We start from the raw sequence: 27,955 nt of genomic DNA, 5'->3' as shown, positions 1-27,955 counted from the left end.
CAAAGAGGAACCCACTGACATGATGACACAGGTGTAACACATCCCAGGCGGCATGAAGCTGCTAATCATTCCCACAGGTTTCTCAGGTGCAGCAGGGTGTACAAGGAAGAGGAGGAGGAGGAGGAAAACACCAACAGCAGCAGAAACACCCTCAGGCTCATACAAACTAAGTGACGGGGGAAGAAGGGAACTGCTGGTGAGATATTTTCTGTTTTCCGTTCTTGTCTGTCACGTTCCCTCGTGGTTGGATGGTGGCGGGAAAACAGATTCCTGGAGTTCAATAAACTGAAGGAATTCACCAACAACTGGGGACCAATAATAGAAATATGAGTCACCGCTGAGGTTAAAGGTCATCGTTACAAACCCTTCAGAAGATTTTGATCTAGTTTAATAAACGTCCTGTCAAGAAAAAGGAAAGACAACACACTGTGTCCCATAAAGGCTCCACAAAGTTTAGTCACTACATTGTTTAACTTCAGTAAAGTCTGAGTGAAAATGACTTTGAGTCTCTGGTTGCACCTTAATTCTATATCAAGCATTATAAATCGTAAAGGGATAGTTCAACATTTTGGCAAATTGGCTCATTGCCATAATCCCTATAGTTTTAGGAGTAGGTTCGTTACCTTTAATTGTTGGTGCAAGCTATTTTTAGAATGGCGGAGCAGAGCCGTGAGCTGCTCAGATCAAATACACAATCCAACAACTCCAAAACGCTCTGGTGGACAAGTTGTGACCTGCACTTTCACTACGCTGTGAAATAACAGAACGTTACAAAACGGAGTTGTTTTCGAGGCAAATGCAGAGACTGCTTGCCGAAAAACTGCCCCCGACAGGAACGCGCATCAGCGGTTTCGCATGAATTTACCTTGAAAACAACTCTGTCTTGTAACGTTGTGTTATTATCTCATAGCGTGGTGAATGTGCAGGTCACAACTTGTCCACCAGAGCGTTTTGGAGTTGTTGGATTGTGTATTTGATGAGTTTGATGAGGGAAACCAAGAAATCCCATGAGCCTCCGTAGCGTAGCTCTGAGCAGCTCACGGCTCTGCTCCGCCGTTCTAAAAATAGCTTGCACCGACAATTAAAGGTAACGAACCTACTGCTATGACTATAGGGATTATGGCAATGGGCCAATTTGCCAAAATGTTGAACTATCCCTTTAAATATTAGTATTCAATGAATGTTATTCATCTGTATTTCAAGAGAGGAGGCATTAATGAGACAAAAGTGCAACAGTTGCTTTCATTATATGTTTTTTTTGACAAATGAAGTTGATGAATGAAATGAATTTGCTCTCATCACTCATCCTATCAACTTCTGATCCTGAAACCACACGCCCACCTCCCTCTTTGCCCCCCTACTCAATCCACCCCACCCCACCCACCCACCCACCCAGCAGGCCCAGGCCATAGCACTGCAGCAGCCCTGCTGATAGGGTTTCACTCTCTCTGGGGCGAAGAGGAGGGCAGGCAGTACCACACGAACCTGCGGGACACAAATCTATACCTGGGATCTATATTCCTCTTCTGGGACCCGTGTCTGACCTGTGGATACCTGGGCCTTAGGTAAGACAGCTGACAACCGAACACGCGTGATGGCACGGAGAGAACTCGGAGAATAATAAACCCTTCACACATGCCTCAAGTGTTTGTGGATTATCTGGCGCTGATGGTCACTGACTTGTCAAATAATTCTGTATCCTCTTCGAGGCAAAGACGCCACTTATCAGATGAGTTTGATGCCTGTGGCTCGGCAGATTTTTGGCGCCATGTGGTCGCCTCTGTAATGGATTAATGAATGAATGAAGGAATCAGAAGCAGATGCTCCGCAGACTGGGCTGTTATTTTGACACAGTAATTGTCCAAGAACGCCTTTAATTCACAGTGTGTGATATATAGTTTGTTAGCTATCTCACAGATTTATAATTTTTTGAATAAACAGTTCATTTAATTATAAATTCAATCAGATTTTGAGCCTGAAAGACAGATGGTGGACGACTTCCCTCCTCTTCTACCACTTCTTACCTAACACTGTGGTAGGTGAGGAATGTGGCCCTGTGCGGTGGAGTTTTTAGTCCACGGGGATGGATGTATGTGTGCATTCGGGAATGTGCTTACTGATGCCCTTCCTCCCCAGCTGTCCCCTGGAGATTTATCTGGAGCTAAAACCGGCTGGTTGTGGGGGGACAGGAGCGCCTCTTCACTCAGAGGAGGGACGGTAACAGGACCCAGGCCCCCTTTGCTAACACGGCTCCTCGTAGTAGCCATCAGCGCATGCAGCTCCCTTCCTTCCCTTCCTTTCAATGTTGAATTTCCCCCCACGGCGCTGCCCGAAAAACACCTGTAATCTCCAGCGATGTACTCACAATTAATCACAGGAGAGAAGCTATTTGAGGGCAAATCTCTCTCTGTGTGAGTGTGCTCATGCATTTGTGAGTGCGTCCCATGCAGGTGACAGTCCCGCTCATTGCAGAGGTATTGAACATGGGTTCATAAAAATAGCTCACACAGGACCGAATCCCCGGCCTAGGAAATGAGCTTCAATTACAGCGGATGAAAAGCAATTACATTAACTGTCTCCCTGAAGACGGCCGCCTCTCCAGCTTTTTTTTTTCCCTCTTGTGCTGGGACTCACCTCCAGCCTTACATAATTGCTTTTGACCTATGCAATAGACAGCGACATACTGCCTGCTCCCATCTGAGTGGTTAGTCAAGAGAGACGTGAGCTGCCACCGGGAATTAGTTTCCTCTGGGGCATGTGGGGGACGATACACTATGCTAAAAAGTGTGCTCAACTTAATTAGGGAACCTAGCGAGTGTTGCAGCGGGACCTGTTTGGGGGATGTGCAACTTCATAACACACAAATATATCGTACAAATCAATTCATACCCTCCCCACCCCTTTCCTCTTTAAATGTTATGGATAGGTTTCACACTTTTGTTGTATCACATTTCACTGCCTGTCAATGTCTTGTTGCTAATTTTGTCCTGCTCTCATGCCAGACGCCAGACAGACCAAATTAGCGTTTAGGCAATAATTATTAATATCTGATTAGGCCACTCTTACAGTGTGCGTGATCAATTCAAGTCAATTAATTGATTAAGAGCACATCTAAAGGAACCAGTAGTGTTGAAATCCTGTTTTGTTGACTCATCCATCAGATAATTTGTTGCTCTATCTATCTGCATCTATCATGTAACACCTTTTAGTCATGTTACTGGTCACCTGACACGTGATAATCCAATATTCCTTCTGCTTTTATCTCTGTTTTTGGTCTCCGCCGACCACTGAGAAAGAGAGTAACAGGAAAATCAGCGAGAGAAACAGAGGAGGGGGTGATATGCATATGAACCCATGGCCGCTACAAATTAGGACTAAGCCTACATGATAAACACTTCACCAGGTTCAGCAGCTGGAGTTTATCCTGCAGCTGCTGAACCTGTTGATAGCTGGGCCGGACGTGGAGAGCGGCCTCATCGGAAAACAGGATAAAACTGAGTTCCTGAGATTGAATCAAACTGTAAAAGATAAAGGTTGTAAATCCAAGATACCGAACTAAAGTAATGCAAAAAATGCTCTGTTGTTACGGTGACCATGGGTGTCCCGCTTTGTGCAGGTCTGCAGAGCATTGTCATCATGCCACATTTTGATTAGCTCTAGGTTTGTTTGCTTAATTTCCTCAGTTTGTTTGTTTTAACATCACATCTCTCTGTGTATCTGTAAATATGCAGCCCTTCTTTCAGGATCAGCATCACACTAAGCCCTGAACTGACTTTATATACCATGAAAACATTGTAATATATGTTGTTCGGATATATTAAGTTTATTCCCTCTAATGCAAATCATGAATGAATGAATGACTTTTATTATTCTGTCATGCATACTAGACTGTATGGGCTTATAAGACACCAAGAAAACAAACCGGGACCAGAGTACATCATCAATACGCTACATCAAAGAAATAAGAAAACAAGTTCAAAACCATTATCCCCCCAAAAAAGAAAAGGAAAACAACACCAAGGTTCAGAGGAAATCATCAGAAATTAATTAAACAAATTTTCCTGTTTTCTTTTCAAGGCTTTAGAAATAAAACTAGCTGTGCCCTTCTTCTTGGGTTAGGGGGGCTGGGATTCAAACCCAACCTCCCAATCCAAAGTCAGCCAGCATGAATGTGTTCAGCCCTCAGCTCCAAAACGCTATTATCTCTTACATTACACTTCCTGATAATACTTATGTACTAATAATGACACAAAACACAATTCGCTGTGATTACAGAAAATACTTTTCACATCTATTCATTATAAGAAAAACAAGGTCTTCTTCTGCATCATACTCACCATGACTGGGATTCAAACCCACGGCTTCCAAATCCACATTTTACCCACTGAGTTATGTATGGGATAATGCCCAAGGAGGTGTCCATTATCAGAAATTAATGGACTTTGCGGAAGCTAACACTCATAGTAATGCTGCATTAGCATCAAAACAAAGTAGGCTACATAAAAAATGATAATACGTATGTAGTCTAAGAAAAAAAGTGGAAAAGTCAGGGGGCAGGGGTCCACTTAAGTATTCTGTCAGGGGGCCCAGAATTCCTAGCAACGGCCCTGCTGATAATCCGACACCTCGAAGGGCATTATCCCACTTATACTATGGTCACTTACCAAATAAATAAATATTAAATCAATTACTAATACTTTTATGTTGTTTTTACCGTTAAAATCATACGTTTTTCACAATAAGCGGCTGAGCGGACTAGTTAATATCTCTCGTCGACGATATATATATATATAAAAAAGTAATCAGGCAATTTGACCGGAACGTTATGGGTGTCCATTATCACTTTTTAATGGACAACCAGCAGCCAATCAGAATCGAATATTCACCAAGACCATGGTATAGTGTCAATCAGGGACTCCTCTGACTCTCCATACACACTGACTCACACCAATAAACACAGACAGGTTGACAGCTCCTACATGTCAGTGTTCAGAGACAGAGATGATCATGTGTCTGTTGGATTCGCAACGAGTGTTTCCTGATGATGATAAGGTCATGCATGGGTTCGATTCCCGTTGGCACTCTCAAATTTCCTGCATGGACCTTGACGAAAAGAAGCTTATCTCTTTTGGGCCTTAAACTTACTTAGCATCACTTTAATATAATAACTTTGAAGACTCCAATAAAACGCTGGAAAGGATCCGAAGCAGGGTCGTCTTTTATTCACTCTCAGATAAAGTAGACACAAGTTAACGCCCCGAGTCACTCTACAAGATACAATGTATATGAAAAAGAAAAAGTGTCGACAGAAGGGTAGAAGTGACTGACTTTCACATCATCTGAGTGTGGCTTATATACTGGTGTGTGTGTGACTTTGGGTACTTTCCCATGGCTTGACCTTATCTTCAGCTAAATCCGTGATTTTAGCTAACATGCTATCCAAATGAAGCCCTTCTCCCAATGCATTCGAAGAGGCTGCCCATAGACTTACATGGGATTTTGTGATTTAGCCTAGCATGTTAGCATTTTCACGGATTTGCACTAGCATAACAACTTTCAGCATAACACCAGGTGTTACAAGGGTCACACATAGTTCACTCTTGTCTCATGACTTTGCACTTTTGCCTTGTACTCCAAAAGGGCATGTTATGATGTTTGTAGGCAGATAATGTCAATCAGTGATGATAAAGCCACGGTGGAGTGAAACAGCATAAAACACAAGAAATAAGTATATTCTAACTATTTAAATCAACACATAGTAACATAAATGGTGATTATTAATGACATAATAACACAGTTCACACTCAGTCGTTAAAGGTGGCATAACTTTCTTTTCATTTGTCTTGTTGTTGTCAGGCTTATATGTCATTTCTCATAAAAAATGCCACCACAACCTTTTCTACTTTGTATTGCCATCTCACATTTGGAGGATGGAAACCTGTGGCCTGTGTGTTTACTTTTTGAAACTAAGATCTGTATTTTGAATATGAAAGTTAGGAACAGTTATTGTTGAAGATGAAGATGAAGATTATAATAAAGTCCTCATTTCTCTTGTTCTGTCCTGCAGCCATGCCTCTCACAACTCCCGCCCCCTCTAACAGGAGGAAGAAGGCCAACAAGATCATCACTGACCTGTCCAACGTCAGCCAGAACGGTAAAACACACACACACACACACACATATGCAGCATGAAAACTTGAAACATTCTCCGTCCTCCATCTTTCCTGGGAGACCGTCCCTCACGTCCCCTGTGATCTGATTATCCAGCTCAGTAAATGTCAAATCCGATCACAAGTTTTGCTCCCTGGTGTCTGCTATCTGCACGATCTGTGTCTGTAAGTTGAACTGAGCGAGTGTGGATCGCTGCATGTGGTCTTATGATGTTACGATTTAATAGAGATACACACACACACACACACACACACACATTAGACCCAAGCAGTAACACAATATCTGACATCCATGTGGCATCTCCTGGAGGGCTGCAGCTCATTATCAGATGGCAGAGCGGCAACAAATCTGTCACCATTAGAGGAAACACAAAATACCAGACTGTGATTCTGCTGCCACTATATCAGTGTGGTAACGGGAACAGGAATCAGCGCAACTCACAGCAATAGTGGTAAATATTAATAGTTCACACACTGTGGTATTTAACTCACACCTGCAAACCTACAGGGATACCTCTTTGTTTCTCTTCTATATCTGGGACTATGTTGGCCACACAGGTGCTCACGCTAAACACCAAGTTCTTCCTTCGTCTATTTGTTTTCCAAAATAAAATCGCTGCCTGTGTGACTCAGCCTGGAAAAAGACCCCCTGGAAGGAAACACTCAGCCACTCCCACCAGTCGGCCCATCTGTTCAAACTCTTGCCGTGCGCCTGAACATTGTTCAAATACACAGTGTTATTTTTTTTATTTCCAGTTTAGATCCTAAAGTTTCTGAAAGGAGAAAAAAACAAAAAAACACTGACATACAGGCTGGATTTATAAATGGTGATGCAGCTGGTGTAGCTATAAAAAGCAAAGTCAGCAGAGAAAAATAAGTATATAAACTATTTTATACAACTGTTGTGCCTCAGAATAACTTTAAGGTTCTTTGTTTTCAGATGGAAACTGTACTTTTGACCTCACAACATTAAAGGGATAGTTCAGCTATGCTACGGAGGCTAATGGGATTTCTTGGTTTCCCTCATCAAACTAATCAAATACACAATCCAACAACTCCAAAACGCTCTGGACAAGTTGTGACCTGCACATTCACCACGCTATGAGATAATAACAGAACGCTACGAGACAGAGTTGTTTTCGAAACATCAGCTGTTTTGCATGAATTTACCTAGAAGACAACTCTGTCTCGTAGCGTTGTGTTATTATCTCATAGCGTGGTGAATGTGCAGGTCACAACTTGTCCACCAGAGCGTTTTGGAGTTGTTGGATTGTGTTTTTGATGAGTTTGATGAGGGAAACTATGAAATCCCATGAGCCTCCGTAGCGTAGCTCTTACACTGACAATTAAAGGTAACGAACCTACTGCTATGACTATAGGGATTATGGCAATGGGCCAATTTGCCAAAATGTTGAACTATCCCTTTAAGGGAGCTAAGTTTTCCTCGTGCTATAGCTTCTGTAAATGTTCACTGTTCCCAGTCCAGAGGAAACTTGCATCAAACTTCCTCCACTCAACAAAAGCTGCCTCCTTCATCATCCTCCTTAGCGCCACCATCAGGTCAGAGTTCAATATGTGTAATATTTTATAAATCCTGGAATAACAGATGTAATATCGAGAAAACTTTTGTATTGTCAATCATGTGAAATAATTTGAATAATGAGTGTTATGTACTCTTAACACACACACAACCACCTTCTCTTATCATTTATCTTGTAAGATGTGTGTATATTTCTACATAATTTTATTGTATGAGTGCGTACTGTATATAGTTCTTTTTTATTTTCTCGTTGCACTTGTGTAATGACAACAAAGGCATTAGTGTTTGTATTTGTTGCTCTGGTTCTTAGCATGGCCATGAATACTTATTTTAATATGTTTTCTATCAGAATCAGAAGTGGTCTTTACTTGTTGCATAATGTGTTTTAAAAACACCAACAACATACTCTCCTATCACGCAATCCTCTGTGTCTGTGCTCATGCTCGTACCAGTCACTGAACAATCTGTTGATGTCTTTCCTGTTTGTGTCCTTTGCTGTTTTCTCTACTTCTCCTTCTGCTGTCACATCTGTAGCCACATCTGTATCTTTCCAGCAGTTTGTTTTCGGCCAGTCAGTCACTCACTCACTCAGGAGCTTATCCCGCTTATCCCCTATTTTGCTCCAGTTAATGCCCACTCATCTATCCATCATCCCACCCCAACCCCGCCGCTACTGTGTGTGTGTCGCTCCGACAGTGTGTCCCACGCTTCTGTCCCTCTGTATGTCGTCCATCTGTCCGTCCGTCCGTCCGTCCGTCCGTCCGTCCGTCCGTCCGTCCACCCCCTGCCTCTGTCAGTCTGTCCACTTTCCTCCCGGTCAGCAGCCAGCTCCAGTTTCACATTCTCCTGAATTAACACCCTAATCAATATCCCCATGGGAGAGTTCGCTCTGCTCAGCAGCCTCAATTATTCTCTCTCTCTCTCTCTCTCTTACATACACACACACACACACACACACACACACACACTTCACACACACACCCACTTGCACAAGTCTGATTTATGAGGTACTGCTAACAGCTCTCTGCATTGCAATGCCAACTCTCTGCTTTATAGATGTGCGTGCGCAAGAGTATGTGTGTGTGTGTGTGTGCGTGTGTTGGTTTATGGCGGGACTCCAGGTGTTATGAGTGATATCAGAGTGTATGAGGTGGATGAGAAGAGTGTTTTATGAGGAGCTCTGAGGAGCCGTAAAATCCATCAGATCTCTCCATCACTGCAAGAGAGGAGGAGGAAGAGGAGGAGGAAGAAGAGGAGGCAGTGTGTTAAGGATAAGGATTTCCCTCCATAAACAGTTCTACCAGAAAACCTGTTGTCACATCCCCTAGTGCCCCTTTTTCTTATATTGCTTTGGCCTAGTAACGCCTACATCTCCCCCGGGTCCCCTCTCCCACACACACACACACACACACACACCCTCAACAGGTTTCTACTGTAATTCATCACGACAAGTACGGTATGGGAGCCAGAGGATAAAATTACGCCCTTTACAGTCTTATACGTCCCTGATTCAATATCAGACATGTTTTGGATTGTAAACCCACCTTTTAATTTGCCAAATGGGTGTAGCTGACAAGAGGGAGCTCCGCTGAGGGAGAGCGCTGCCTCTGCCAAAGCTGCACCATCCTCTGAATCTATGATTTTAATAACAGAAAATGCTCAGAAGTGGTTCATCCGCACAAGAATAAATCACCAGGGGAAAAAAAACCCCCGAAGCCAGGTTTATTTTATTTCAAATAAATACAGTTGTTTATGAGGAAATGCTAAAAATGTCTGTTTAATGTTGATGCACAATACAGTTCTTTTTAAGGAATAGTTTGATATTTTACAACATAATGTTCACTTTCTCTCTTTGCACACAGTGAGATAAGGAGATTACTATCACTCATGTCCCTTCAGTATGAAGCTCAGTTCAAACAAAACACCACTTGTTATTTTAACACTATCTGATTACAACATGTTTACCAGTGAGTTTCAGAGGTGCTGGTTTCTAAAAACGGTGATGGTTTCCTTAAAACATAAAGAGTGGGTATCAGTCTTCTGTTATTTAATTCTCTGCAAGACAAACTATTTCTGAATCTTACACCAAATCTGAAATAAATCTGTATATATGCATATTCAATAAAAAGTTAGTAAAGTTAGTAAATATATATTATATTTTTGCATCAAATGTAGTTAGTTTTTGTTATGTATTTAAAGCAGAAGTAAGCGATCCGGTCGTTTTCGCTAATGCTGCGTTCCAGGCAGGCTTTTGAAACCGTAAGTTACAGCTTCAAGTCACAACTTACGACTTTGTAGCGTTCCAGGCAACCCACTCGTGTTTTTCCGACCTGTTTTACCTGTGAAAGTCACTATAACGGCCACTCGTAACTTCCGACCCGTGAACTCGTACCAGATCGAACTGGTACGACTTCACAGGTCGGAAAAACACGAGTAATTACGGGCTGCCCTGAACGCACCATAACGTCTTGTCAGCCGACGGAGTTAGCAGCCCCCGCCCTCGTCATGGATCTATTGGTCCTCGTCCCTACGTCACCACATTCACACGCATCCCTTGGCTGCACACACAGCCCTTCATGCCGTTCTCTCTCCTCATTGGATAAAACTTGTAGGATACGAGAAAAGTTTTCTCCTGGGCTCAGAGCAGAGCAGAGTGACTGACAGACCCGTGTTTCGGTCCAAACACTCTATAGAAGTGATTGCTGTCGGAAGATAGAACTATTTAAGACTTATATTAACACAAAAATATCGCTTACTTCTGCTTTAATTAGATAATGAACAATATTTGAAACACACATACTATATCCCAGCCAACGTGTCCATGTGGGGTCCATAAGGGCTAAATCTGACCTGCAGATAAGGGTCCCAAGTGGGTTTTATCTGCAGTTTCCATGGTGGCCTCACCTGTGTTTGCCCATGTGGCTTTTAAAGTTGGTTCTGACTGGGTTTCAGGTCGGGTCCAACTTGGTGAGTTGCTCAGGACCCACGTAGGCCTCGTATCTTTGTCCACATGGGCATGAAGAGGTATAAGCTAATTTTGTCCACAGTTTCCATGGAGGCCCCACAGGTATTAGCCCTGATGGGTTAAAGGGATACTTCACCGAAAATCGATAATTCACCAATTTTCTACTCACTGTCATGCCAAGGAAGGGTTTGGAGTTATCAAAATGCTTTTGGAGTTCCAGGGGGGGTCCGGCTGGCAATGGATTTTCATATAATGGCGGCAGATAGAGCTCACTTTTGAATCGTCCAAAACACACACTATGAAACATCCAGATACCTCCATACTGCTCGTCCGTACTGACCCAAGTGTCCTGAAGCCGCAACATGAAAAAGTTGTTCGAAAAAAATTAATCTGATCTCTGTTTTTAGCCTTGTTGTAGCAGTAGCTCCCAATGGCTCTGTTGATGTTTGTGTGCGAGATTTGCTGCAAGATGTCCGTTCATTGTTATAAACCATTGGATGTATGATGTAGCCTAAACACAGAATTTATTTATTAGTTTATATAGGGACAGTGCACCACCAATCAACAGAGTTAAAAGAAAAACTGTGGGCCAGAGTTAGCCAACAAGGCTAGTTTTCGTCCGTTGTCCCTGCCCAGATGTTAAAGGCAACCTAAAAGCCAAAAAAAGGGGCAACAATTAAGTACTTTCAAAACACAACTTACATAACATCTTCCTCCATCCAACATCTTCCATATTCCTCCTCCCTTCACACTTACCTGATATTCAGAGTCTCTTCATCTTGTCCTCCTCGTCCTCCTGTCAGATGATGAGTCCGACCCCGAGGCCTCCGAGCTCGACCTGGGCACCAAGATCAAGACGCCCAAGGACGTGATGCTGGAGGAGCTCTCCCTGCTCTCCAACAAGGGCTCCAAGATGTTCAGGATGCGGCAGCAGAGAGTCGACAAGTTCATCGTGACGAAAGAGAACATGGTGAGAGAAAGACTGCATGTTGTGTTTCTGTGTGTTAACAGGCCCGGCCCCTGGCATAAACACTCTATGCAGTTGTTTAGGGCCACAGCCGTTAGGTGGGGGGCCACATGATCAGAAAGGTACCGGGGTTCATCAAGTCATTTAAACATCCTGAGGTCTGCACGTGCAGCTATGAGCTTTATATGTCATTTGAAGTCAATATTCAGCTTCTTTTATCTCACATTTGAGACATTTGGTGAAAATAGAACGGCAGAATGACAACATTTGTGCTCAAAAAACAATCTTACAAAATTTAATTTTAGACTTGTTTTCTACACTTACTGTATCTATTACTGTATTCATATCCTATTTCAAGCACCAAAACAGTTCATTCTCATGACTGAAGGTGTGTTTTCACAAGGGATTTGACATTTTTCAAAAAGCAGACCTCAAATTTCCAGCATTTGGCCTAAATTATTTCTTTATACAGTGTTCTAGGACAAACTGGCCTCAGTGTGCTTACAGCGGAGGTTCTAATATTTAAACATAAAACACTTGAGTAGGCCTATTGTTACATCTGCAAGTATCTTAAAAAGCTAAATTTAAGAAAATATGTAAAAGTCGAGAAAATGGCCTCAAACCTCAGAGGGCATAAACACGTCTGTATTCAGTTTTAACCAGTGATTTGGTGTTTGCGCTTAGAGTGCAGGGCCACAAACAAAAATCTTGTTTAGGGGGCCACCAAAATCCTAGGGCCGGCCCTGTGTATTTATATACTGTACATGTGCTGATCAGACTATATTGTCCTTTCCTATCTGCCAGCAGAACCTCGAGAACCTGATAATGTGCCCTCCTCCGGTTCCACCGAAGCCTGAGATGCCAAAAGAAGAGGGTGATGCACGTTTTTATACGCACACTGTCACTGTGTGTTCATGTTGGGTGAGATTTTGCTCTTACTCTTGTCTGTTCTCCCTCCGACCCTGCGTGTCTCAGTGGTGGAGACAGTGGATCATGAGGCGGTGAAGGAGAAGAGGAGGAAGGAGTATGTACGCACCTACGTGTCCCCATGGGAACGGGCCATGAAGGGCAACGAGGAGCTGACGGCCACCATGAGGGCCGCCATGCCGGGACCCGTCTATGCCCACCCAGACATGCCTTATTACAAAAGCTTCAACAGGTATTTTTAAATTATGGAACGAGCCTCCTCGCTGTCCATTTTAAAAACTAGTCTTAAAGGGATAGTTCAACATTTTGGCAAATTAGCCCATTGCCATAATCCCTATAGTCATAGCAGTATGTTCGTTACTCGACTGAGTTGTTTTAGAGGCAAATGCAGAGACTGCTTGCTGGAAAACTGCCCCAGACGGGAACGCGCATCAGCTGTTTTGCATGAATTTACCTCTAAAACAACTCTGTCTCGTAACATTTGGTTATTATCTCATAGCGTGGTGAATGTGCAGGTCACAACTTGTCCACGAGAGCGTTTTGGAGTTGTTGGATTGTGTATTTGATGAGTTTGATGAGGGAAACCAAGAAATCCCATAATGAGCCTCCGTAGCGTAGCTCTGAGCAGCTCGCAGCTCTGCTCCGCCGTTCTAAAAAATAGCTTGCACCGACAATTAAAGATAACGAACCTACTCCTAAAACTATAGGGATTATGGCAATGGGCCAATTTGCCAAAATGTTGAACTATCCCTTTAAAACCCATTTTTACCCCTTGGCTTTCAACCCTGCATGAAAGTTGTATTATTGTTTTATTGATTCTAATTGCTTTTAAAAACAATGATACAAATATTCTACTGGGTATTTCCTGTTTTATTTATTTTATTGCCTTATTGCCTTCTATGTACAGCACTTTGTTTTCAGCTAGGGTTGTTTTTAAAGTGCTATATATATATATAAATAAAGTTGAGTTGAGTTGAGTTGAGGTACAGCACACACACAGTGACTTTATGACAGTGTTCAGATAAAACATGTGCTCTGTAAACACACTATTTAAGATAAGAGAGCTATTATTACACATGTACAGACTAAAACTGCAGCACCAGTTTCTCTCAGCTGCTCTCATATCACCACATCACGACGGACGCCAGCAGTTTGCTGTCTCACCAGCAGTAAAAGTGACTTCCTTCCTGGCTCTCCCTCTCTCTCTCTCTATTTGGCTTTACTCAGCAGTGATACAGACTAAACACACTGTACCACATTTAGAAATCTTCTATTACTCTTAGCACAGAGACAACATTATGTTCCAGATGTAATTATCTTAATCTTATTTGAACCCTGAATCTCCCGTCTGTTGTAACGGTGTTGATAGTTGTCATGGACCCCAGAAAGCGAAGCTGTAATGGGTCTGAATAAGCAATAGGCTACACAACCAGCCTGTAAAAGGTCCCTGAGCACTCCTGCACAGGAGGAAGACACCCAGACTGACAGGGACACAAACTGACCTCGGTAACATTTTGCAGGTGGAAGCAGCATCACACAAATATGCTGAGATGTTACTGATAGTCGATTTGTGTCTTTGAAGTCATTTTGTGTCTGATTTGTGTCCATTTATGTTCAAGATGCAACTCTTTGTGTTTGTTTTCGGTCTCTTTTTGGTGATTTGTGTGTCTTTGTTAGCTTATTTATTTTATTTTATTGATTTTATTACAGATGCCCGTTAGCTGGTGCCGTAGCATCCTGGGCTCCCCATGAAATATACAAAAACATAGCATTCAATAAAAACCTACATAACCAGAATCCAATCAATCCATCATCCATAATAATATAACAAAACAAACAAAAAACGACAAAAAAACACAGTTAAAGAGAGAACCAATTGTATTGTTTTTATGTTTTGGGACTCCGGATGGAAATTAGCATCGATGCTATAATCCGGCACATTTACATGTTTTTATAGGCTATGTACATCGATGTGCACTGTCCCATCCAAATAAACAAATAAAGTAAAGTAAAGTAAATTACCTTAACAAAAGGCTATTAAAACAGTTTCCTTCCTATGCAATCAAGTTTCTATATAAATACCGATTGCTACAGCGGAGATATGGAGGTAGGTCATTCAATAATGATACAGCTAATATCTCTGTAGACACTTGGCTCTTGGTTAAGAAACGTGCAACCAGAAAAACCAAGCAAACATACAAGAACGAAAATGAAATTGCCGCTTGTGGGATTAATAAAGTTGTTTTGAATTTGAATTTGAAGAACATGCTGGACTTTATTTTGCAATAATTTCTGGAGGATTATTAAAAGTAGTGTGTTGCTGTCCTTTCATTTGTTCTTGCATCATGAGGTGAAAGTTGAATGTTTTTGTGCAGCACTGCACAGCAACAGTTGTTGTTAGCTCGTGTCTCAGATTTTCTCTTTTTTCCTCCCTCCTCTTTACTTGCCCAGGATGGCGCTGCCATATGGCGGCTACGACAAGGCGTCCAAGATGCTGACCTTCGAGATCCCAGAGATCAACGCCCCCGCCGAGGAGCCGGAGCCTGTGCCCAACCTGCAGGCCGACATCCGTTCACGTCCCTCGTTCAACCGCACGCCCATCGGCTGGATCTGCAGCGAGGACAACTCGCACATCCACATGGACCTGGACACCATGCCCTTCGACGGAGAGACAGACGACTTGTGAACATGCATGCAGGCAGTACATGTAGTCTGATAACACACAAAGAAAGACGTTAAAAATACATGCACTAGAACTCATCAACACATACATGCATGAGAGAGCGTTAGGCAGATTGAAATCTACATCACATACATTACACAACATAATGCACTGTTAGAACTGCTGAAGCTCCCATCAACACATGTTGAAGTGTAATTGCATGAAAAAAAGAACAAAAAACAATGTATAAACGACTTGATGGAAAAGGACAAAGTGTCTCCCCCGGTCTCCCGTGTGCTTTCTTACCTTTGCATACTCAACTTTATGAGTCTTACTATGATTTTGCATACTGTGAGCTAATGTGAGACCTGTGTGAACAGAAACAGATATGCACGCTGCACTCTTAAAACTATGTATTTATGCAATAAAGTTCCCCTTTACACAATGCCTGACTGCTTCTCATGTGCTAATCCTGGAGAAATATCTAATTATAAGAAAAATCTTGTCTGTTTCCTCAGGGCATCATTAATTTTTGTAGGAAGTTGAGTTCAAAATCTTACAGCAAAAGGCTTCTCCTGGTATCTGAGAGGCTGAGAGTGCATATTATATAACATCTATGATTCCAGTTGGGACTCATGTCATTGCACGTCATCACACTCTCGTCTTTCCCATCTTTATTGCAGTATCAAATAAAGGCAAAGATGTCATTAAAATATATTTTTTATAGAGGTGTTAAGTCGCTGACTTCTGTAGTTATCAAACTTAAAAGAATAATTTGACATTTTTTGAAAAATGCATAGGCCTATTTCCTTTCTTGCTGAGAGCTACATCCAGAATTTCATCACATTTTCATTTACAGTCCCTCTCCAGAAATGTTTTAACTCTGCTGTGAGTGATTAATATTTAGTTTAAAGGGGAACTATGAGTCTGGTCGCTTTTCTGCTGTTCTGCTAACTCTTCTCTTGGCCATTTGTTTAAAAAACAGTGAGAAAGTAATCCATGGAGCAGTGGATTCGGTTATTTATCATATACACATTACGATGTGTATTAGTTAGTTAGTTGCATTTATTGTCCACGGTGTGGAAATTTGTGTATTTGTGTAGTGTTATCTCTCATAAACAAGAGATTATGGGTTATATGAGGTGCGTGATGTGATGCCACCGAGACGAGATCTGGGACACTGGGTCACTGGCACTGATCTTGCAAGGTTGGTTTTCGGCCAAGAGATACATGGAAGGCAGAAAGCCTCCACTCTCCCTCTAACAAGTTACAAGTCATTTATTTCACCATCACAATTACTCCGAAGCTGTGAAAAATATAAAAATATAAAAATATAGCACAGTTAAAGCAGAAGTAAGCGATCCGGTCGTTTTGGCTCTGTCAGCCGATGGAGTTGGCAGTCCCCGCCCTCGTCCCTACGTCACCACATTCACGCGCATCCCTTGGCTGCACACACAGAGAGGACCGCCCCTTTATGCCGTTCTCTCTCCTCATTGGATAAAGGTTGTAGGATACAAGGAAAGTTTTCTCCTCGGCTCAGAGCAGAGCAGAGTGACTGACAGACCCGTGTTTCAGACCAAACACTCTATATAAGTGATTGCTGTCGGAAGATAGAACTTTTTAAGACTTATGTTAACACAAATATTCCGCTTACTTCTGCTTTAAGGTAGTTAATAGTTAAGTCCTGCATAGTTCCTCTTTAGCATCGTGTAACACATAGTATGTGAACCCCCCCCCACACACACACACACACACATCTTGGTAATAGACACATGACATCTTCATTTAGGCTACTTCCTAATTGAGAAACCTGGGCCTGGATCTGGGCCTTATGTTGCATTGGAGGCAACTCGGAACTCGGGGCTCCCATGAAAACTTAAATTTCCAACTTCAAAGTGTCGAGACCATGCTTGCCAATAACCAAAAACATGGCGCGGAACAAACTTTATATTCAAAGTGCATAACACAAGGCATTAAAACATTACAAAGGGCACAAAAACAATGAAAAAGAAAGAAAGAAGCATTTTAAAATAATGAAACTGGTAATTTATAATCAAAGAGAAATTGCCAAACAATACAACATAAGTAGCTAGGTGATCTGGAAGCGTAAGTTGAATATTTCATAACGTTTTAATGTTTTCCAACATTAAATATGCATTTTAATCAATGTTTTTGCCTTTGACAGTGTGGGTCTGCGTGGGTGCAGATTGTTGTGTAGACAACTGATTTTCTGAAAGTCAGGGTAAATTTCATGGATCTATTAGATTTTTATTTCTCCGACTTTTCCCGAGTGGGAGCTCCGACATGAGGTGGCGTTTGATTTCACTTCAAGTAGGAGGTGGAAAGCCACGAGTTCCGAGTTGTCTCGAACACAGCATTAGCTACGCCCTAATGGTGCAGACACACCAACTCCGGCGGCGACGGATCCCAACGCAGCTAATCGCCGACCGCACCGGCGAGTGGGCGGGTCTGTGTGACGTGGTGCGGAGCATGAGTTTCGCTCTGCCGTTTCCAACATGGTGGCCGGGTCACAAACGATCTCATTTTACAGTTAAACAACACACTCAAGTATGTTTCTGAAAACATTTGAGGCGGGAAATGTGTAGTGCAGTAACAGAATCTTGATTCACATTTGATCAACACGGCCTAGTTTGATAGTTTGAACGAAGTTTCTGGAGCCGGCTGCATCCGTCAGACGGACCCAATTTGCATAAAGTAGAAGTGGAGTCGTGATTATGGAAATTCACATACGGCGACTGGACCGTCAACTGGACGTGTCGGATCCATCATGCACCGCGCGACCGGAGCTCTTGCTCTGCATAGACAATGAATGGGATCCGTTGACTTGACGTCCGTTGCCGGAGTTGGTGTGTCTGCACCTTAATCCGTGTATGATTCGTTCCGTGTATCATTCGTTCATTCGTTTTTCAAAATAAAACCAAAAATAAGAAAACGAAAAAACAACTCTTTTTTTCAGTATTAGTTTCCAAAACTAAAATGAAAAACGGATAACGACTCGTTTTTTCACTTTTCAATTTTATGATCAAATGAATAATGATAAACGGATAACGAGCGTTTCTTGATCCGGAAATGACCGTGATCTGGAAGTGACCGTCTCTGCCTTTACTGCTAGAGCCCGCAAAGTAGGGGATAATGTATAGCCTAGTTCGGAACCTGAAGGGGTTTATTTCTCCATAACAACCGACCAACTATACATTATCCTGCTTATTACACGGTTTACGAGTGAAATTAATCGTTATCCGTTTTTTTCCATTATTCATTTGAGCATAAAATCGAAAACTGAAAACACGAGTCGTTATCCGTTTTTCATTTTAGTTTTGGAAACGAATACTGAGAAAAAGAGTTGTTTTTTTCGTTTTCTTATTTTTGGTTTTATTTTGAAAAACGACTGAACGAATGATACACGGATTCGCCCTCTACCTTTAAACCCCGCCCACCAACGGTGAGTATCATAGTTAGGCCACGCCCACTCTACCGTCTTTGGTACTTTAAATGGAAAGATTGGCAGAGAAAACATCGGAGATACTTCACAATTAATGTTTGAGCTTCAGTCAAAACTCAAACTCTGAAGTTTTGGGGAGTTTATTGGGCTCGAATCAGCGACCGGAAGACATTTTAGGCAGGTAAGTGCCGTCGTCCGTTGGTGGTGTTGTTTGTTGTTAGCTTCTAACTGCCAGTGGCTACCGGTGTTAGTTAGCAGTTGTGCTAATGCTATCTCACACACTCTCTACTGACAAGGTGTTGGTGTCAGGCACAGTCAATGGTGTCAGGTGAGAGGGGAAATGTCCGAGCCTCAGTCATTATATCCAGACTCAGCTGACCAGTGTGTTGTAATGTGCACCAAGATGGCTACAGCTAAATAAGACACATTACAACGTTAGCCTGGCTAGCATCTTGGTGTTGTTGGTTAGCTTTAAACTGGCAGTAGTTGACACAGTTGTTGTCATAATTTCTAAACATGTCATAGTAAGGGCAACATATTGAAAATTCAAGAAAGGAGCTGGTAAAATAAATTCAATGGGAACATTTTGCTCCACTGCATTTATTTCCTATCCACTAATCACTATTTACAAATCACTTTGGAAATTAAAATTGGTCAAATATCTGCTAAAATGCCCTTACTATCATTGATTATTTCATAGATAAGTTAGAGCCTTGGACTGCACATCTTTAAATCAGACTTCTGGGGGCGAGAGAGGAATAAACAGAGAAACAAATGTACAAAATAAGGTAGCCTACAACTGTGGGAAAAAAAACAGGATAGTGTATGATGTGATAACATGTCTGTCAGACAGTAGCTATAGTTAAAATGTCACGGAAAAGTCAAGGAAAATTATTTCAAAAAAGAGTGGGGACCATGATGTGCTGTTGTAAACAGGAAGCGGATTGTCAGGATCTGTTGTTGGGTTAGTTGCAGAAAACACCATGAACTAGGCACAGCAAAAGATGTTGTGCTAAAATGCAGGAATTATCTATGTAAAGTGGTAACACAGACAACACATTTTTAATTCCTTAAAGGGATAGTTCAACATTTTGGCAAATTGGCCCATTGCCATAATCGCTATAGTCATAGCAGTAGGTTCGTTACCTTTAATTGTAGGTGTAAGCTATTTTCAGTACAGCGGAGCGCAGCAGCTGGCTGCTCAGAGCTACGCTATGGAGCCTAAGGGAATTTCTTGGTTTCCCTCATTAAACTCATCAAATACAACATCCCAAAACTCCACAGCGCTTTTGTAGACAAGTTGTGAGCTGCACAACCACCACGCTATGAGATAATGACGGAACGATACGAAACGGAGCCGTTTTCGAGGTAAATTCATACAAAACCGCTGATGCGCGTTGCGTTCAGGGACAGTTTTTCAGCAAGCAGTCTCCGTATTTACCCTGTATTTACCTCGAAAACGGCTCCGTTTCGTATCGTTCCGTCATTATCTCATAGCGTGGTGGTTGTGCAGGTCACAACTTGTCTACAAAAGCGCTGTGGAGTTTTGGGATGTTGAATTTGATGAGTTTAATGAGGGAAACCAAGAAATTCCCTTAGCCTCCATAGCGTAGCTCTGAGCAGCCAGCTGCTGCGCTCCGCCGTACTGAAAATAGCTTACACCTACAATTAAAGGTAACGAACCTACTGCTATGACTATAGCGATTATGGCAATGGGCCAATTTGCCAAAATGTTGAACTATCCCTTTAACAATCAAAAAGCATTAGTTTACCTGCAAAGCTCAGTTTTATGCGGCTTATTACACCTTTTTTTACTCTCTCCCTTTCTCTTGCACCTTTACTGCCAAACTAAAAGGTGTCCCCATGACCTCTCACTTACACTATGAATAGTCAGTGTGTTCAGGCTGTGACAGTAAACTGGTGCTGGCAGGTCTCCAATGACAGCAGCTAAACAGATGTCGCCCGCATGTCCTGGTGGAAGAAGGTCTCAACAAGACAGCATGACATGTTTAGTGTTATTACGTTATTAAAATGGCACAAATGATGTCCAAGATGGTTTCAAATTAATCATCTATTCAGTCTAGGCTGTAGGAACGCATCACATTTTATAGAGATTTATGTTTTTTCTGTTAAAAAAAAGTGATTAGTGGATAGGAAATAAATGCAGTGGAGCAAAATGTTCCCATTCAATTTATTTTACCAGCTCCTTTCTTTTTTTTTTATGACTTAACCAAAGCTCTCTAGATTATAATATATCTTTTTGTCTAGAAGGAAGTGTTGGCATCATGAATGCCACCTGTTTCACATGACTGCTGAGAAGTAGGCACTTGATGTTGTTAAAGCTTTCTTCCCTAAATTATGCAATATAAAAAATGATTTACTAATTACATAAAGTTGAGGATAATTTCACTTTTTTGGGGATTTATTTATTTATTTTTGCTAACCAGCTGGAAGCATATAGCCTACTGTCAACAATGAATCTCCATCCTTGTCTTTTGAAATGTAGAAGAGCAGCAGTAAAGATATAGACTGTTTATTAATCCCACACATTGGAAAATTGGTTGTTACAGTAGCATTTGTAACATACAAGGTAAAAAAGTAGAAGAATATGCAAATATAGAGATATAAAAACGATGTAAGACAAACATAGTGATAGCCTACACCAAAATGTTTCAGGAATATGAGTTATTTACAAGAATAGAATAAAATTATATAGGCTAAACAGCGTTGGCAGTTGTATAAGGCATAAGAAAGTATTGCACATGTGGGGTATGGCGGTGTACAAGGTGTGCAGTTTGTAAGGCTATAGACAAAAATGCAACTGTTGGACCTAAATAATTAATAAATAAATAAATAACAACTGTGTGAATACAGCCTAAATAGTGAAATAAAGTGTGTGTGGCAACAAGTAGCTCTACTAGTTAGCTATACCCCATCATTGTGTGCATGTTGCTGACAGCAGCTTTTCATTAGACTACTGTAACCTTGTTTTTTTCTGTTTAGGTGTTAATGATGGCCTTCGTTTGTTTTTTTTTTGTTTTTTTTCTAAAATACTATTGAACACAAGCTTTGTTTGTCAAAGAAGGAAACCCTAACCCCTAAAAGCAGCACATCAGTGCAGGTGGTTTCAAAGAGTTAATTCTCAGAAACAAGAGTTAAAACGTCTTTAAATTCATGTAGAAAAAAAATATAGTAATTCATTCGTGTGAAAAATAAGAAATTTACTCTTACTCTTACTTTTACTTAAAGTAAATTTGGACTTTTGGATACTTTATTTTACTCTTACTCGAGTAACATGTCGACTGAGCTATACTTTTACTTGTAACGGAGTAAATTTTGACCAGTAGTATTTAGCCTACTCTTATTCAAGCCCTGGGGTCGAGTAGCTACTGACTCTGTCCCCCTCTGCCACCCTCTTTTCGCTTCGTGCCCGGGAGGCGGCGGCATCGGGCTGAGCAGCAAAAACCTATAGCCTCCCCGGCCTGTCAAAACCGCTACGTCACACACACACATACACACATATACACATACACATACACATACACACACGCTCGCGCACACCGAGCTCTGAAAAGATGGCACGGTATCGCGAGAGCGGCGTGCGGCGACCGGAGCGCTGGATGGCGCTGGTGGCGGTGGTTGTGGCTGTGGCTGTGGTTGTGGTGGTGTTATAGCCTAGTGATGGTGGTGGTGGTGGTGGGGGCTGGATGCGCTCACGGCTTCTCCCTCCTCCTCCTCCTCCTCCTCCTCCTCTCATCATCATCATCCTCATCATCATCTCCCTCTCTCCGTTAAATCACACGGTAGGACACGCGAGCCGAGCGGACGGAGACTGGCGGCGACGGCGGCACAGAGACACGGGACAGGACAGGACACGCACTTTTTTACACGGTGAGAGTGGACCGGGATTATGGGAGGGGAGGGGAGGGGAGGGGAGGGGGCAACCGGGGGTGTGTGGTTGTGTGTGTGTAAAGGGGTGGGGGGCAATCAGCGTGTTCATGGCCAGATGTGATCCCCTCCAAACGTGTTCTCTCGTGACAGTCTCCTCCTGAGGATGACTGTCATCCTCTCCATCTCCATCTCCATCTCCATCATCATCTTCATCTGTATCAGCGTTACGTTACGTTACGTTACTCTCTCATCATCATCATCATCAGCAGCAGCAGCAGCAGCATGTCGTGCATGCACCGGTCGGTCGGTAGGTCGGTAGGTAATTCCCTTCTTCCCTTCCCTCTCTCTCTCTCTGCGTAGCTACTTCTCCCCTCAACTTGATCCCGGTTTTGCATCTCATCACATTTTATCCCGGGTTGTAGCCTATTTTTCTTTCTTTCTTTCTTTTATTTCCCCCTCTCTCTCTCTCCTTCAGTTCAGTTACAGGTGTTACTGTAGGCTACTGTAGCTACTATTGTTCACACTGTCCCATCATCCATCCAGTCAGGTGCAGCATGCCATGCCACTATTATGGGGTTGTTGTTGTGCTGTGTTGGATGTGCGGTGCTCGGCGGACTGTTTGTTGTTATTACACACCGTATATGTGGAGTGGACTTGTTGATGGATGCGCCGAGAGACCGCAGACCCCCCCTCTACCCCCCCACACACCCCTCTCCCCCTCTCCCCCTCCTCTTTTTACCGTCGGCGGATTCACGCTCCGCTGTCATCGCTTCCCGGGGGCCCGCTATTGATTTAATGTTGCGGTTTCGATCCTCGTGATTGATGACATTGGTTGGTCCCCTTCCCCTTCCCCTTCCCCTTCCCCTTCCCCTTCCCCACACACACACACACACACCCCTACACACCCCTCACCGTTGGCCCCGCGTCACCGCCAGGCAGCACAAGTGGTACCGGCGTCACATTATTAGAGATGGTGACACAGCCCTCTGCTGCGTGCCTCACGCGCGCGCACACACGTGAATATTTCCAACTAGGGAAAAAGAAAGAAAGAAAGAAAGAAAGAAAGAAGGGAAAACGGGGTGGCCATCCTCATTAGGTGTAACAGCACATAGGCTACACGTTGGTTGTTGGGTTCTTCTGGGGACTAACTCCGGATGCCTTTATCTATCACTACCACGCTTCTTAACTTAAAGGGATAGTTCAATATTTTGGAAAATTGCCCCATTGCCATTATCCCTATAGTCATAGCAGTAGTAGGTTCGTTGCCTTTAAAGCAGAAGTAAGTGGTCCGGTCGCTTTCGCTAATGCTGCGTTCCAGGCAGGCTTTTGAAATCGTAAATTACAGCTTCAAGTCACAACTTACGACTTTGTAGCGTTCCAGGCAACCCACTCGTGTTTTTCCGACCTGTTTTACCGGTGAAAGTCACTATAACGGCCACTCGTAACTTCCGACCGGTGAACTCGTACCAGATCGAACTGGTACCACTTCACGGTCGGAAAAATACGAGTTTCCTTGAACGCACCATAACAGTCCTCGTCGCTACGTCACCACATTCACGGCGTTCCTTGGCTGCACACACAGCCCTGCATGCCGTTCTCTCTCCTCATTGGATAAAAACTGTAGGATACGATAAATGTTTTCTCTTTGGCTCAGAGCAGAGCAGAGGGACTGACAGACCCGTGTTTCAGACCAAACACTCTATGTAAGTGATTGCTGTCGGAAGATATAACTATTTAAGACTTATATTAACACAAATATATCACTTACTTCTGCTTTAACTATCAGAGCATGTTGTTTTGAGATCCGCGGGGCAGAGACGTGAGCTGCACAGCGAATATAATGGAGGTGAATGGTACCGGTCCCCTGTCCCTCATCAAACTGCATCAAATACACAATCCAACAACTCCAAAACGCTCTGGTGGACAAGTTGTGACCTGCACATTCACCACGCTATATGAGATAATCATGTAACATTACGAGACAGAGTTATGCGTAGCCGGAACTACTTTCCAGACGCGGCTGCTGGGCGGAGTGATTACAAAAGCGCAGGTAGTTCAGAGTATTTGCTTTGTGTGTCGTTGTGTAATTATACGTGATTATTTCATAGCATGGGGAACGTGAAAGTCACAACTTAACTTGTCCACCAGAGCGTTTTGTAGTTGTTGGATTGTGTATTTGATGAGTTTGATGAGGGATAGGGGACCTGTACCCTTCACCTCCATTGTAGCAGCTTGCATCTCTGCTGAATTTGCCAAAATGTTGAACTACCCCTTTAACTTAAACAGATAAACCTTTAGGCAGAGTTTTACTTGAACCCAGATTCAATTTTTAACTCTTAAACAAACACTTGATGTCTTTTTTTAAATCTCAGTCAGGCAGGCTTTTGTCCCCACAACATTATGAATATAAACTATACACACACACACACACACACACACACACACACACAGCTACAGCATCTCACCTCCACCCTCCAAACTGAGCTGAAATGTCGCCTTGACATTTAAATCGGACTTATCATCAATTTTACTTTTTGGAGATGAAATACTTTGGTGGTTTTTTTTTGTGCTACATGGTTCATATGAACACCTGAGTTTGTATGTGTGTGTGTGTGTGTCTGCTAAACCTTGTTTTAGCATAAAAACTCCATGCCATTGTGTTTGCACTTTATTCAACATGACGTGTCCTTATATACACTGCTGTTTTCCATATTTCATGAGCCGTCACTGTACAGTAGCTACTGTACTGTGCTGTTGTTATTCTTGTTGTCCGAGGCCTTGGGAGCTTTTATTGTGTCGTTGTCCTGGAAGGTATAACTCACATTACCTTTATCTGCAAAATAGCTTGTCCTGTAGCCTCGCTCCACGCTGCTAGAAAAGCCCTCTGGCTTCCCTCTTCTCTCTCTGAGCGACTTCACTTGCGGGGTGTGTGTGTGTGTGTGTGTGTGTGTGTGTTTCTCCACTAGCATTATTTAAACAGTCAAACCAATCAGGGCGATTTATGTGATGTTGTGTGTCGGGCAACTTGACACGTGACCAAAACATCCTCAGAGCTGAGGATGAAGGATTTGACTTTGGGTCTTCTTGAGTTTTTTCTTTTTATTCTTTTCTTTGGCCACATTATTTCTCATGCAGATTGTGTGGATTTGTTATGATTAAAAAAAAACTATTTATCGGTTGGAAATAAGAATAATTTGTTGTATCAGCAGAATCCAAACACACATCCCGTGTTGATCTGGAGGAAACAATCAATCAATCAATCAATCTCAGTGTCTCATTGATTTATTTGTAGACAAATCAGTTGTGTGGAGGAAACAGTTTAAAGCGCATGTAAGTCTGTTAAATTCACTCATATTCTGCCCTTTAATTGGTTTAAATCCTGCGAGCGTTTCTCTCTCTCTGGACGTGGTCGTGTGTGACTGAGCCTGGCTTGTGTCTCAGTCTCCCAGGGGATTCATCTATCATTGGCATTTCAGTTAAAGTGGTCTTGGTCTGGTTGGGTCTGCATGTATGGGATTATGAGGGATGGAGGGATGGAGAGGGGGGGGGGGGGGTGAAGAAGGAGGAGAGGAAGAGAAAGGCAGACTCGCACTATATGTCTCCTTTGACCTTTATCATCCGCTGGAGCGCTCTTTCTCTTTCTCTTTTTCTTTCTTTGATGTGCGGCTGGTTATTCAATCTAATGTCCCACTTTTCCTCTCCTCTCCTCTTCTCTCCCCTCTTCTCCTGTCTTTTTGTCTCCCCTCATCCTATCTTTTTCTTTCATCCCCTCTTTTCATTTCTTCTCCGTTGCATTGTGCCCTGTTTTCCTTTTTCTCTCTCTTCTTTCCTTTATTCTTTTCCCTTCCCTTCATTTTCTTTCTCATCCTTTTCCCCTTATTTCACTCTCTTTTTTCCTTGCCTCTCCTTCGCTCTTTCACTTTCCACTGACCTCCTCTCCTTTCCCATTTTCCTCTCTTCCATGTGTTTTCCTTCTTTTACTTCAACCTTTCTCTGCTTGTGCTCGCACCCCTCTGCTTTTCTTTTCCTCCAATCTTGTTTCCTCTATTTTTCTTTTTCCTTCATCCATCTCCTCATCACCCTAAACCCTGTTCCTCCTCCTCCTCCTCCTCCTCCTCCTCCTCCTCTCCTTCTACTCTGACCTAAACCGTAAAAACCTCACATGATTCCCATGCATCGTAAATAAGGATGCTTATGTAATAACCTAAATATTAAGCAAATATTCACCCCTCTTGTTATTTTCTACTAATAGGATTGGGGTTTGCACATGTGCCATGGTGATAATGGGTTGCATCTAGGTTATAGCGTGCATGTGTGTGCGTGCGTGCGTGTGCATGTGTCGTTGTGTGCGTGCATGGGCTTATCTGTGTGTGTGTGTGTGTTCTCATATGTATACTTTAGTAATGCTACAGAGTCTGAGCGGGGAAATGACCTTGAAGCTTGCAAAAAAAAAGAGATCTCAGTCTTGGTAATGTGTGCCTATATATGTGCACATGTACACACACATACACATATAAATATATACGTACATAAAGTTCTTTTTAGATTTTCTCTCTAGATTCAAAAGGGGATAAAGTGAAGCACAGAGGGAGGATGAACTCTGGGTTCTCCCTATTGTCAACTAGGGCTATTTGAAGTTACACATAACCCAGTTACAGGAAAACCACAGTGTGTGTGAGACAGAAAGAGAGAGAGAGAGAGTGTGAGCACATGCATGTGAAGTCAAGTTTTCCGGAAACGGAAAGGAAAAAAGACAGAGATAAATGGGGGGGAAAAAGTGGAGAGAGTGAATGAAAATGGAAAATGGAGGTCAGTGGAAGAAAAGTGAGAGACGACGGCGGGGAACGACGATGAAGTAAATTGGAGGGAGAGAGGAAAACTCGAGACAGAGAGGTGGAAGAAAGACAGATTAAGATTGTTGTTATTATTTTCATTTTAAAGTGATGTATAAATATACTTCACATCTTTATGTTTGCCTGAGTGGGAGGGAGACGGTGTGAGAGACAGCCCATTGTCCTCAGGGACAGTATCAGCTCTTTGTCCAGCTTGCTTGACACTGGTGTCACTGTCACCGAGCCACACTAAGCCACAGCCGGGGGAAAGAGAGAGAGAGAGCGATAGAGGAAGAGGAAGAGAGACACAGTGACAGTAAATTCAAAACCCAAAACGGAGAAATCAACAGCAATTTTTCTTTCCATCCAACTCTAAAGGCAAAAAAACAAATAGAGGATCATCAACAAGGAGACATAATAAGTGGGAAAGATGCAGATTTTTGGACGATAACTGCGGACGACGTCCTGGGTCTGAAGATCTTTTCAGGCCAGACGTATGTGGACACCCTTCTCCACATAGTTTTGTTGACATTTACTT

General features: G+C 42.6%; 2 protein-coding genes across 3 annotated transcripts in view; both read left to right on the top strand.

The window, feature by feature from the left end:
• Positions 1 to 1,387: 1,387 nt before the first annotated feature.
• On the top strand, positions 1,388 to 15,676 carry myoz1b (myozenin 1b). 2 transcript variants are annotated; one of them, XM_085761643.1, is made up of 6 exons: positions 1,388 to 1,565; positions 6,068 to 6,154; positions 11,479 to 11,645; positions 12,450 to 12,516; positions 12,618 to 12,801; positions 15,021 to 15,676. In XM_085761643.1, exons 2-6 carry the CDS (start codon positions 6,070 to 6,072, stop codon positions 15,253 to 15,255), a joined length of 738 nt encoding a protein of 245 aa, XP_085617769.1. In that variant the 5' UTR covers positions 1,388 to 1,565; positions 6,068 to 6,069; the 3' UTR covers positions 15,256 to 15,676. The 2 variants fall into 2 exon arrangements, with proteins under 2 accessions (XP_085617769.1, XP_085617768.1); XM_085761642.1 differs by having other exon boundaries at positions 12,447 to 12,516.
• A 3,111-nt stretch (positions 15,677 to 18,787) lies between these two features.
• The window catches only part of usp54b (ubiquitin specific peptidase 54b), a 76,657-nt gene continuing 67,489 nt past the window's right edge, over positions 18,788 to 27,955 (top strand). The window contains exon 1 of the mRNA XM_085762094.1: positions 18,788 to 18,875. The gene's annotated coding sequence lies outside the window, so the exon portion shown is untranslated. The remainder of the gene's footprint in view (positions 18,876 to 27,955) is intronic.

This window comes from Trachurus japonicus, chromosome 19 (assembly GCF_045865225.1).
Source record: "Trachurus japonicus isolate A0001 chromosome 19, Traja_1.0".
In the NCBI taxonomy this organism is placed as follows: domain Eukaryota; kingdom Metazoa; phylum Chordata; class Actinopteri; order Carangiformes; family Carangidae; genus Trachurus; species Trachurus japonicus.
The sequence above is the reverse complement of the archived record's forward strand: the minus strand, read 5'-3'. Positions and strand labels throughout refer to the sequence as shown.

Bases quoted from the DNA above. Each gene is read 5' to 3' on its own strand.
- myoz1b (XM_085761642.1), top strand. From the start codon at position 6,070: ATGCCTCTCACAACTCCCGCCCCCTCTAACAGGAGGAAGAAGGCCAAC. The intron at 6,155-11,478 runs GTAAAACACACA...TCCTCCTGTCAG, and splicing joins GTCCAACGTCAGCCAGAACG to ATGATGAGTCCGACCCCGAG. The intron at 11,646-12,446 runs GTGAGAGAAAGA...CCTATCTGCCAG, and splicing joins TCGTGACGAAAGAGAACATG to CAGAACCTCGAGAACCTGAT.